The following is a 12,849-nucleotide window of genomic DNA, read 5'->3' as shown; positions in this document are numbered from 1 at the left end:
TACTGCACTGAAAGTAAAGGGGCTGAATAATTTTGCACACCCACATTTTCGTTTTTCATTTGTCAAAAAAGTTTAAAATATCCAATAAAGTTTGTTCCACTTCACTGGATAATGGACTTCCTCTCCAACCGCCCACAGTCGGTGAAACTCTGTACCCACGTCTCTCCCACCCTAACACTGAACACTGGCTCCCCCCAAGGTTGTGCACTGAGCCCCCTGCTTTTCACCCTCTACAGCTCCGACTGCTCACCGACCCACCCCACAAACACTATTATTAAGTTTGCTGACGACACCACCTTGATCGGCCTCATCTCTGAAGGGGACGAGGCGGCATACAGGGATGAGGTTGAGTCACTTTCAACGTGGTGCTCGGAAAACCACCTCATATTGAACACAACAAAAACAAAAGAACTGATTCTGGATTTCAGAAGGAATAGCAGGAATCCAGCACCACTCATCATAAAAGGAGACTGCGTAGAGAGAGTCCACTCGTTCAAATTTCTGGGCGTGCACATCGCCGACGACCTCTCCTGGTCTGCAAACACCAGAGCGGTGGTAGGGAAGGCCCAGCAGCGACTGCACTTCCTGAGATTGCTCAGGAAAAATAACCTAAAACAGCAGCTGCAGGTGTCTTTCTACAAAGCCACAGTGGAGAGCATCCTAACATACTGCATCACGGTGTGGTATGCGGGGTGCACAGCAGCAGACAGGAAAAAGCTCCAGAGGATCATAAAAACAGCCCAGAGAATCGTCGGCTGCTCTCTGCCCAGTCTGGAGGACATTGCCTGCTCTCGCTACCTCAGCAGAGCAGAAAACATCGTCAAGGACTTTTCTCACCCCGGCCACCATCTCTTCGACCTGCTGCCTTCCGGCAAGCGCTACAGGTCACACAAAGCAAAAACGAACAGACTCAGAGACAGTTTCTTCCCCACAGCCATTACCACCCTAAACAGACACCGCACAAACAACTGAAAACTGTTGCAAAAAAAAAAAAAAAAAAAAATACCTCACACGTATGTAAAATGGTACTCACGTACATGCTGTCTGCACTATGTTTGTTCACTGCTCAACAGACACCGCACAAAAACTGAAAACTCGTGCCAACACTACCTCATACGAAATAATGTTACTCAAGTCTTGTTCTTGCACATGTCGACTGCACTACGTTTAATGCTCAAATTGCACAATGTCTGACCATTTCCTTTTTTTTGCACTATGATGTCTATGCTTGCACCAATGTATATGCGGACTATTTTTGCACCATGATGACTTTGCACCAAATGCAATATTGCACAACCGTTACGATACAACGTTATCACGACAACCCTGTATGTAACATCCCACATGCTGACATTGTTGTGTAAATACCATGTAAATTATAACTATAGCCTTATTCCCCTTGTTTTATAACATTATCTTCTCTGTTCCTTTATCTTCTTGCTCATACCCTCACTATGTGTAAAACTGGAGTGTCATGCCCAATTTCGTTGTCACAATATGTTAGCCCATTTGTAACAATGACAATAAAGGTATATTCTATTCTATTCTATTCTTCTCTATGATTGTTTGCCACTTATTGATAGATAGATAGATAGATAGATAGATAGATAGATAGATAGATAGATAGATAGATAGATAGATAGATAGATAGATAGATAGATAGATAGATAGATAGATAGATAGATAGATAGATAGATAGATAGATAGATAGATAGATAGATAGATAGATAGATAGATAGATAGATAGATAGATAGATAGATAGATAGATAGATAGATAGATAGATAGATAGATAGATAGATAGATAGATAGATGGATAGATACTTTATTCATCCCCGTAGGTAAATTCACACTTCCAGCAGTGTTGTAGGCACTGGAGAAGTCCAAAAATGTAATCCTCACAGCAAGAGGGATCAGTGTAGCTTGTAGATTATAGCATCCTCCACTCCCACCTTCTCCTGGTAGGTAAGGTGCAGAGGGTCGATGGCGTGGCGGACCTGTGGCCTCAGGTGGTGCAGCAGCAACCACTCCATGGTTTTCATCACATGTGATGTCAGGGCGACCGGCTTGAAGTCGTTGAGTTCCTCAGGTCTTGATTCCTTTGGTACTGGGATGATGCAGGATTGTTGATGCTTCACAATAAATTACACTTTTATATCTTTATCTTTTAAGTCTGAAATGTGGCAAAAGGTCACAAAGTTCAAGGCGGCCAAATAGTTTCTCAAGCCATTGTATGTATGTAGCCTAGATGGTAGGGCGCCCGCTCCGAGACTGGGAGGTCTCGGGTTCAAGCCTCAGCTGAGTCATACCTAAGACTTACAACATTGGTACTCATTGCCTCCCTGCTTGGTGCTCGGCATTAAGGGTTGGAATTGGGGGGTTTGGTCACCTAATGACTCCCAACACAGCAGTTGGGTCTAAAATGGCGGCGCCCTGTTTGGCTGCAACTGCATCGGCTCGCTACAATTTAACTGTACGGGTCAGGTGTATCGACATTTCATTCTGTGTGCATGGTTACAAAGAATGACAATAAAGGTAAATTCTAGTCTTATAAAATTGCATTTATAAAATCAACAGTACAGCCAATGTAAGTCCGACTCATGTAGGCCGAGCATCCCCAACCTTAATATACAAACTGACTGCATCCAGAAGAGGTTGATAAATCAACTTGGCTTCAATTTCAGGCAGCCCATTATATTTTCCCTCAGGCTGCACATTTTATTTCCTGATGAATAGAGTCCAGAGGAATGCTACGCAGCCTGCATTTCCAAATGTGTATTTACTAACAAGCTTTCCTCTGCACGTCTCTGAAGAGGAATCTGCTGATGCGCAAACACAAAACATTAACAGTTACGATTTAACGACCCAAAGCAGAGCATATGTTTCTTTGGCAATTCCAATTCTTGCCACATGGTTCAAATGGCTCTCGTCAAATTATTGTGGTGCAGCAATGCACCAACAGGCCTCAATAATGTAGTTTTGCCATTCTTATCGGGAATAGTTTCCACAAGGATGTTTATTTTTAAAGTTAATCAGGAAAAAGGACAAAAGGAAAAGACTTTACCTTTAACTAGCCAAGTAAATGAATGAATGCATGAATGAATGAATGAAGACTTTATTTAGAACAATATAAAATAAAAACAGGACAAAAACAACGACTCAAAGACATATATATATATTTATATATATATATATATAAATATATATATATATATATATATATATATATATATATATATATATATATATATATATATATATATATATATATATATATATATATATATATATATAGGGCAGCACGGCGGCGCAGTGGTTAGCGCGTGTGCGGCACAGTTCTGAGGTCGTGGGAACCTCCTGCGTGGGTTCAAATCCAGCTCCCGACCTTACTGTGCGGAGTTTGTATGTTCTCCCTGTGCTTGCGTGGGTTTCCTCCGGGCACTCCGGTTTCCTCCCACATTCCAAAGATGCATTTCAGGTGAATTGGCCGGTCCAAATTGTCCCTAGGTGTGACTGAGCGAGTGAGTTGTCTGTCCCCGTGTGCCCTGCGATTGGCTGGCAACCAGTTCAGGGTGTCCCCTGCCCACTGCCCGATGATTGCTGGGATGGGCTCCAGCACCCCCGCGACCCTACTGAGGATAAGCGGTGCAGCTGATGAGATGAGATGAGATGAGATATATATATATATATATATATATATATATATATATATATATATACACATATTTGTGATTATTGCTTACTGCCAAACAGGTGCTGTCCAGTTTAGTCAGAAAGAACGGATAAAAGGCCTGCCATGCAAGATATAAATTTGCCCGCCACCCCCTTCTAAGTAAGTAGCCGGGATAATGGATTGGGGCCAAAATAGTGTGGTTCATTTTAGGCAGACCATAATGGCATGCTAGAGTGAAAAAAGTGCGCTGCCAGCTCAGCAAAAGTTGATGGGGGATAAAGGATCAACGGCACGCCTCCCAACAGTAGTGCTGTCTGATGGTACCTGCTTGTAGCAATATGATAATAGGGCTAAATCACGGCCAAAAAAGTGGAGTTCATTACTGAAGACAAAGGGCCGTCAGACCCGACAAATATAATAGATCTGAGTATTTTTTCAACCACCGATGCATTGAGGCTGCGAAGTATGGGTAACTCTAATAATAGATTTGAATAAATACAGTTAGAATATTAGATAATGCCCTGCATGAGATTAAAAAAATGGAATTACACCAATGAATCAAATGTCATGTCTGCTTATGGAATTCTCAACCGAAAAGAATGACCTTGCCCCAAATCAATACACCCCGACATCAATTATAGAGGTAAATAATAGCGTGGCCAGCTAACGGCCTGTAGTGTTCCCACCGTGCCATTACTCCCAATTCATGCTTCTCCCAAAGTTGCCCTTATCAAAAGCACCTTTTCTTCACGGCCTGATATTTCAGCTCAAAGGGCAGCCCAAACTCATTAACGCTATTGCCTCTTCTTGACAGCAGCGGCTACTCCGCTCACTAACAAGCACACATTACCAGCCACATGTCAGCAGCAGCTTCTCACCGCCCACGGAAATTCAAATATCGTGCACAAGCTTTTTCCCCAAGGTTGAGAAATTCTGAGAGATCAGGGACCTGTTGGTTGTCTGAACTTCTCCTTGTGCCCCTTGCGAGTGTGACAATCGATCAAGGTCTCAGGTTTGAAGATTGGACCATGAAAAGCATGCTACTTGAAAGTCTTGTGCATGTGTGTTTGTGTGTGTGTGTGTTCCCATGACAAGCAACAAGCCTGTTATCACTCTGTAGTCAGTGAGCTGCACCAGGGTGAGGTGCATAAAATGTAGTAATGCTGTCAAGCCCTTGGGCAAAAATACTCCTTGCAGGAAGCAGGAATTATTAACACTGGTGTGGGTTAGAAGTGGCAATAAAGGTGATCGAAAAACAATGCAAGAACAGCTGGACTGTCGACTGAGTGAAGAGAACACACAGTTATGAATTAATCCGTTTCTTTTAGTGATCATGTGTTAAACGGAGCAAACCATTCTTTGGATTGTTTAATAAACAGGAACTCTTGTCAGGTATCTTTTTTAATTAGAAATCGGTATAAAATATTGTTTAGATTTTTCTTAGCTCAAACATTGTGGCAGTGGGAAGAACCCAGGTTGTGGTGGAGAGTGCATTGAACAATAACAACTAGTGGTACCGATGACAAAAGACAGTAGAAGTTTTTTTTTGTTTGTTTTTTTTTTCACGCTATTTTTGGTCCACTAGAGAGGATGTTACTTATCTTGTGCGTTTCACATGTTACCATGACAAATAATTTGATTCTATTCATCTTTCTAGTCCAAGCATTGTAAATGACAAACTTATTGTCATTGTAACACGTTAAATGCACAATGAAAGTAGCATTCGCTTCTGGTGCAGTGACTTAAGATGTGCGATAATGAGATAAAACCCAATGCCTTTCCACCTGTTTAATATATCATTGTTATATATCACTATATTTAATATATCATTAATATATCACCTCATGTGCAGTCCTTTCTCAAGGTTTGTTTATTTTTCTCATGTTAAGGATTGTGAGTTTTTCCTTGCCCTCATGTAGGTTTTAGATCAGGCGATGGTGTAAATAATAGTCTGTGGTTTGCAATCATCTGTGGTCTGTGCAGCCCTTTGAGACTCCTTGTGATTAAGGGCTACACAAATAAACATGTATGCGTGTGTGTGTGTGTGTGCGTGTGTGTGTGTGCGCGCCTTCTGCTTTTCTGCTGTTATATAAAGTTTTGATATTTTCTGCAACAAGATATCATTGACTCCTCCTTGATCTGCTACCTTATCGTGGTGGAGGAGTTTGTGTGTCCCAATGATCCTAGGAGCTATGTTGTCGGGGGCTTTAAGCCCCTGGTAGGGTCACCCATGGCAAACAGGTCCTAGGTGAGTGGCCAGACAAAACGCAGATCAGAAGACCCCTAATGATGAGACAAAACTTTGGTCCTCGATTTCCCTCGCCCGGACGCGGGTTACCGGGGCCCCCTTCTGGAGCCAGGCCTGGAGGTGGGGTCCGCTGGCGAGCGCCTGGTGGCCGGACCCTTACCCACGGGGGCCGGCCGGGCACAGCCCGAAGGGACGACGTGGGACCCTCTTCCCATGGGCTCACCACCTGTAGGAGGGGCCAAAGGGGTCGGGTGCGCAGAGAGCTGGGTAGCAGCCAAGGGAGGGGTCCTTGGCGCGACGATCCCCGGCTACAGAAACTGGCTTTTGGGACATGGAACGTTACCTCTCTGGCAGGGAAGGAGCCCGAGTTGGTGCGTGAAGTTGAGAAATTCCGACTAGATATAGTCGGACTCACCTCTACGCACGGCTTGGGCTCTGGTACCAGTCCTCTCGAGAGGGGTTGGACTCTCTTCCACTCTGGAGTTGCCCGTGGTGAGAGGCGCAGAGCCGGTGTGGGCATATTAATTGCTCCACGGCTCGGCGCCTGTACGTTGGGGTTCACCCCGGTAGACAAGAGGGTAGCCTCCCTCCGCCTTCGGGTGGGGGGACGGGTCCTGACTGTTGTTTGTGCTTATGCACCAAATAGCAGTTCGGAGTACCCACCCTTCTTGGGGTCCTTAGAGGGTGTGCTTGAGAGCGCGCCCCCTGGGGACTCCCTCGTACTGCTGGGAGACTTCAACGCTCACGTGGGCAATGACAGTGAGACCTGGAGGGGCGTGATTGGGAAGAACGGCCCCCCTGACCTGAACCCGAGTGGTGTTTCGTTATTGGACTTCTGTGCTCGTCACGGTCTGTCCATGATGAACACCATGTTCAGACATAAGGGTGTCCATATGTGCACTTGGCAACAGGACACCCTAGGCCGTAGTTTGATGATCGACTTTGTCATCGTTTCGTCGGACCTGCGGCCGCATGCTCTGGACACTCGGGTGAAGAGAGGGGCGGAGCTGTCAACTGATCACCACCTGGTGGTGGGTTGGCTTCGATGGTGGGGGAAGATGCCGGCCCGACCCGGAAGACCCAAGCGTGTTGTGAGGGTCTGTTGGGAACGGCTGGCAGAATCTCCTGCCAGAAGAAGTTTCAATTCACACCTCCGGCAGAACTTCGCCCATGTCCCGAGGGAGGCGGGGGACATTGAGTCCGAGTGGACCATGTTCCGCGCCTCCATTGTCGAGGCAGCTGATCGGAGCTGTGGCCGTAAGGTAGTCGGTGCCTGCCGCGGCGGCAACCCTCACGCCCGTTGGTGGTCACCGGCGGTGAGGGATGCCGTCAAGCTGAAGAAGGAGGCTTATCGGGCCTTCCTGGCCTGTGGGACTCTGGAAGCAGCTGGCAGGTATCGGCTGGCCAAGCGGAATGCGGCTTTGGCGGTTGCCGAGGCAAAAACTCGGGCATGGGAGGAGTTTGGCGAGGCCATGGAAGCCGACTTCCGAACGGCTTCGAGGAAATTCTGGTCCACCATCCGACGTCTTAGGGGGGGGAAGCGGTGTGCCATCGACACTGTGTATAGTGCCGATGGGGCGCTGCTGACCTCGACCCGGGACGTTGTGAATCGGTGGGCGGAGTACTTCGAAGACCTCCTCAATTCCACCGGCACGTCTTCCTCTGGGGAAGCAGAGCCTGAGGACTCTGGGTTGGGCTCTCGTATCACTGGGGTTGAAGTCACCGAGGTTGTCAAAAAACTCCTCGGTGGCAGGGCCCCGGGGGTCGATGAGATCCGCCCGGACTTCATTAAGGCTCTGGATGTTGTGGGCGTGTCATGGTTGACGCGCCTCTGCAACATCGCGTGGACATCGGGGACAGTGCCTCTGGACTGGCAGACTGGGGTGGTGGTTCCCGTCTTTAAGAAGGGGGACCGGAGAGTGTGTTCCAACTACAGGGGAATCACACTTCTCAGCCTCCCTGGTAAGGTCTATTCAGGGGTACTGGAGAGGAGGGTCCGCCAGGAAGTCGAATCTCGGATTCAGGAGGAACAGTGTGGTTTTCGTCCTGGCCGTGGAACACTGGACCAGCTCTATACACTCTTCAGGGTCTTTGAGGGTGCATGGGAGTTTGCCTGTCCGGTCTACATGTGTTTTGTGGACTTGGAGAAGGCATTCGACCGTGTTCCTCGGGAGGCCCTGTGGGGGGTTCTTCGGGAGTATGGGGTACCGCACAGTCTTATCCGGGCTGCGCGGTCCCTGTATGCCCGGTGCCAGAGTCTGGTCCGCATTGCCGGCACTAAGTCGGATTCGTTCCCGGTGAGGGTTGGGCTCCGCCAGGGCTGCCCTTTGTCACCGACTTTTATGGACAGAATTTCTAGGCGCAGCCTTGGCGGGGATGGAGTCCGGTTTGGGGGCCTCAGCATTGCGTCACTGCTTTTTGCAGATGACGTGGTGCTGTTGGCTTCCTCAGGCCGTGATCTTCAGCTCTCGCTGGAGAAATTCGCAGCCGAGTGTGAAGCGGCCGGGATGGGGATCAGCACCTCTAAGTCCGAGACCATGGTACTCAGCCGGAAAAGGGTGGTATGCTCCCTCCGGGTTGGGGAGGAGGTCTTGCCCCAAGTGGAGGAGTTCAAGTATCTTGGGGTCTTGTTCACGAGTGAGGGTAGGATGGAACGGGAGATCGACAGACGGGTCGGTGCAGCGTCTGCCGTCATTCGGACCCTGTACCGGTCCGTCGTGGTGAAGAGGGAGCTGAGCCGAAAGGCAAAGCTCTCGATCTACCGGTCGATTTTCATTCCTACCCTCACCTATGGTCATGAACTTTGGGTCATGACCGAAAGAACTCGATCCCGGATACAAGTGGCTGAAATGAGTTTCCTCCGCAGGGTGGTTGGGTTCTCCCTTAGAGATAAGGTGAGAAGATCAGTGATCCGGGAGGGACTCGGTGTAGAGCCACTGCTCCTCCGCGTTGAGAGGAGCCAGTTGAGGTGGCTCGGGCATCTAATAAGGATGCCTCCTGGACGCCTCCCTCGGGAGGTGTTCCGGGCATGTCCCACCGGCAAGAGGCCCCGGGGGCGGCCCAGGACACGTTGGAGAGACTATGTCTCTCGGCTGGCTTGGGAACGCCTCGGGGTCCCGTCGGATGAGCTGGAGGAGGTGGCTGGGGATAGGGACGTCTGGGCTTCCCTTTTAACGCTGCTGCCCCCGCGACCCGACCTCAGATAAGCGGAAGACAATGGATGGATGGATGGATATCATTGATGAATGGTATGGTAGCTGTCCGTATGGTAGCTGATTGTAGCTCATTGTTAACGAAAAATGGTTGATTCTGGTTCATTCTTGTGGCAAAAGTTGAAGTCATGGATGGGTACCGGCCATTCCACCTGTTATTTACATTCATTTTTTTTAGTTGATTGATGAACAAGAATAGTGGAAGATAAATTGGTCAGTTATACCAGTGTTTTTCAACCAGTGTGCCGTGAAACCTCATCTAGTGTGCCGCTGGAATTTGTTCAATTTTATCTTTCCAAAAATTCAGGCGATTATTCAGTATTTTTGCAATCTTCAGACGAGTCATCCATATCAGTAGGTGGCAGTAGATCTTTATATACTTTTTATGTACTATTTATCTGCTCTTGCGGTAGCACAGTACATTTAATAACTTAATTTGTTTAACAAAGCGGTTTAAGATATCACTGTAAAAAATAAAACAATTATGCACATCATTCTTTTTTTATTTTAAGTATTATTTTCTTCTTTTTGTGTACTAATTATCTGCTTATGAGGTAGTACAGTGAAATATTTGACATAACTTCATTTTCATACATTTTCGACAGACAGTGTGCCTCTGAACTATTTTATAAATAAAAGCGTACCTTGGATCAAAAAGCGTTGAAAAACATGAGTTATACGATTCAAATGTAAATCCATGTTGTATATTTGGACTGGTGTAAAATGACAGCTCTATTGGATATTAAAAAGATGTTGTGCGAGTCATTAATCTTGGTGTGGCACACTGATTTACGGGGAAACTTGAAAGTGGCACTCCACACTAAAAAGGTTGCTGACCCCTGGGTTAGAGTATACTGCTCTCACTGTGCCAATCTGGATTGGAATCTTGTTACTATCAACATCGGGCGATTAGTCGATAAAATCTTGTGTAAAACACCCACCCAAAATTTGACTTGCTTTTTTTATTAAATAAATAATTCAATATGCTAGGACGTTGGATTTTTCTAACTATTTTCATATATTTCCCAGCACTAACTCATTTGAGACCTTTCTGGATTTCTGGAAGTAACCTTTTTTTTAAACCGCGGCTGGAAAATTACCAACATTCGAACACAACTCAATGTAGATTTCTACTGCACTGCGGGCGAGATGTGTGCTGCTCACAAAAATACAGCCTTGAATCTTTTCAAATAGATCCGTCATTACCTCGTCATTCACATGACTTACACCACCCAGAACACTTCTTGTGTTCACGCTTGTTTAAGTGCTAAAACTGTTGCAATGTGACGTGTCTAAATAGTGCAGTTGAACAGCCGTATAAAAACAAACAGGAGACAAATATGATATCCGACCGACTAGGAGCCGCTACTTTTTTCCAACATTGTAAACACTTTAGATAAGGTTTTACATCCTTATGTGGATGGTCGCAGCGGTGTCTGCGGCGACTTCAGATAGACGCCGGGTCCTTCCCGTGGATCTGCCCAGATGCAGTGTCCTTTTGGACCCTGTGATGGGACTCCCTTTACTATCCCACTTATCTGATAAGTACCGCCTGAACGGCTGTGCAAAAGGTAAGATTAATGGTACGGTGGGGAACAAAAAAAGCACAAGGGCCCTTTGAACTCAGTGGGGCACTGTTAACCAATACAAAGGAGAGAACATATTTATCTTTTTAATAACACCGTAAATGATGCAATTGTTTAATCAGGTGCGGGCAGCTCGGCGGCACAGTGGTTAGCTCGTGTGCGCCACAGTTCTGAAGTCATGAGATCGAACCTCCTGTGTGGAGTTTGCATGTTCTCCCCCTCCTTGTGTGGGTTTTCTCCGGGCACTCCGTTTTCCTCCCACATTTCAAAAACATGTATGTTAGGCTAATTGGCCGGTCCAAATTGTCTTTAGGTGTGAATGAGCGAGCAAATTGTCTGTCCCTGTGTGCCCTGCGACTGGCTGGCAACCACTTCAGGGTGTCCCCTGCCCACTGCCTGAAGATAGCTGGGATGGGCTCCAGCACCCCCGTGACCCTACTGAGGATAAGCGGTGCAGATAATGGATGGATGGATAATCAAGTGTGCCTCGCAGTCCACAATTTATGGTACTCTATATCCCATAAAATAAGATAAATAACTGTATTTACAATTCCCCACCTAGAGTTTGAGCAAACAGCAAAATGAAAGTGGGGAATCAATACTCACCCGTGAAGCTCCTTCACGGAAACGGAGACCTTGAGGTCGTGGCCGAGCACATAGAGAGCTGTGAGGATGTCGGCCCACTGCACCATTTCACCCAGTGGACCTCCTTTCAGCACTTTTGGGCTGAACACATCTCCGGACTCCTCTGTCAGAAATCCCACGTGGACCAAAATCTGTATTCACAGCAAGCCCAAGGAAAGAGAGTGAAGCAGAGTACAGAAGCATTGTTTTTTGGCAAGTGTCATGCTCTGTTTCTGTTCCAAATCTTTCTTGCCAGTATTTTAGTATTTTTCTTCCTAGACAACATGTGCTCCTCTTTGGGAAGGGACTGAAGTGTTCACCTACTTTATGCCATGGAGGAGTCTCAGCTAAAATACTTCTGTTGATAAAGTAGAATAGAATAGAATAGAATAGAATATACCTTTATTGTCATTGCTACAAATGGGCTAACATATTGTGACAACGAAATTGGGCATGACACTCCAGTTTTACACATTCATAGTGAGGTATGAGCAAGAAGATAAAGGAACAGGGAAGATAATGTTATAAGACAAGGGGGATAAGGCTATAGTTATAATTTACATGGTATTTACACAAGAAATGTCGGCATGTGGGATGTTACATACAGGGTTGTCGTGATAACGTTGGTGTCGTAACGGTTGTGCAATATTGCATTTGGTGCAAAGTCATCATAGTGCAAAAATAGTCAGCATATGCATTGGTGCAAACATAGACATCATAGTGCAGAAACAGGAAATGGTCAGACATTGTGCAATTTGAGCATTAAACGTAGTGCAGTCGGCATGTGCAAGAACAAGACATGAGTAACATTATATTCGTATGAGGTAGTGTTGGCACGAGTTTTCAGTTTTTTTGTGCGGTGTCTGTTTGAGCAGTGAACAAACATAGTGCAGACAGCATGTACGTGAGTACCATTTTACATACGTGTGAGGTAGTTTTTGGCAACAGTTTTCAGTTTTTTGTGCGGTGTCTGTTTAGGGTGGTAATGGCTGTGGGGAAGAAACTGTCTCTGAGTCTGTTCGTTTTTGCTTTGTGTGACCTGTAGCGCTTGCCGGAAGGCAGCAGGTCGAAGAGATGGTGGCCGGGGTGAGAAAAGTCCTTGATGATGTTTTCTGCTCTGCTAAGGTAGCGAGAGCAGGCAATGTCCTCCAGACTGGGCAGAGAGCAGCCGACGATTCTCTGGGCTGTTTTGATGATCCTCTGGAGCTTTTTCCTGTCTGCTGCTGTGCACCCAGCATACCACACCGTGATGCAGTATGTTAGGATGCTCTCCACTGTGGCTTTGTAGAAGGACACCTGCAGCTGCTGTTTTAGGTTATTTTTCCTGAGCAATCTCAGGAAGTGCAGTCGCTGCTGGGCCTTCCCTACCACCGCTCTGGTGTTTGAAGACCAGGAGAGGTCGTCGGAGGTGTGCACGCCCAGGAATTTGAACGAGTGGACTCTCTCTACACAGTCTCCCTTTATGATGAGTGGTGCTGGATTCCTGCCATTCCTTCTGAAATCCAGA

The 12,849-nt window shown here is 46.6% G+C and overlaps 1 protein-coding gene across 1 annotated transcript in view; it reads right to left on the bottom strand.

Moving 5' to 3' along the window:
- The window catches only part of mgat5b (alpha-1,6-mannosylglycoprotein 6-beta-N-acetylglucosaminyltransferase B), a 103,749-nt gene that overhangs the window by 41,667 nt on the left and 49,233 nt on the right, over positions 1-12,849 (bottom strand). Inside the window, exon 8 of the mRNA XM_088355280.1 lies at positions 11,325-11,494. Coding sequence (XP_088211406.1) covers positions 11,325-11,494 — 170 coding nt within the window. The remainder of the gene's footprint in view (positions 1-11,324; positions 11,495-12,849) is intronic.

This window comes from Urocampus carinirostris, chromosome 1, assembly GCF_059441175.1.
Source record: "Urocampus carinirostris isolate Australia breed hairy pipefish chromosome 1, RoL_Ucar_1.0, whole genome shotgun sequence".
Classification (NCBI taxonomy): Eukaryota; Metazoa; Chordata; class Actinopteri; order Syngnathiformes; family Syngnathidae; genus Urocampus; species Urocampus carinirostris.
The sequence above is the reverse complement of the archived record's forward strand: the minus strand, read 5'-3'. Positions and strand labels throughout refer to the sequence as shown.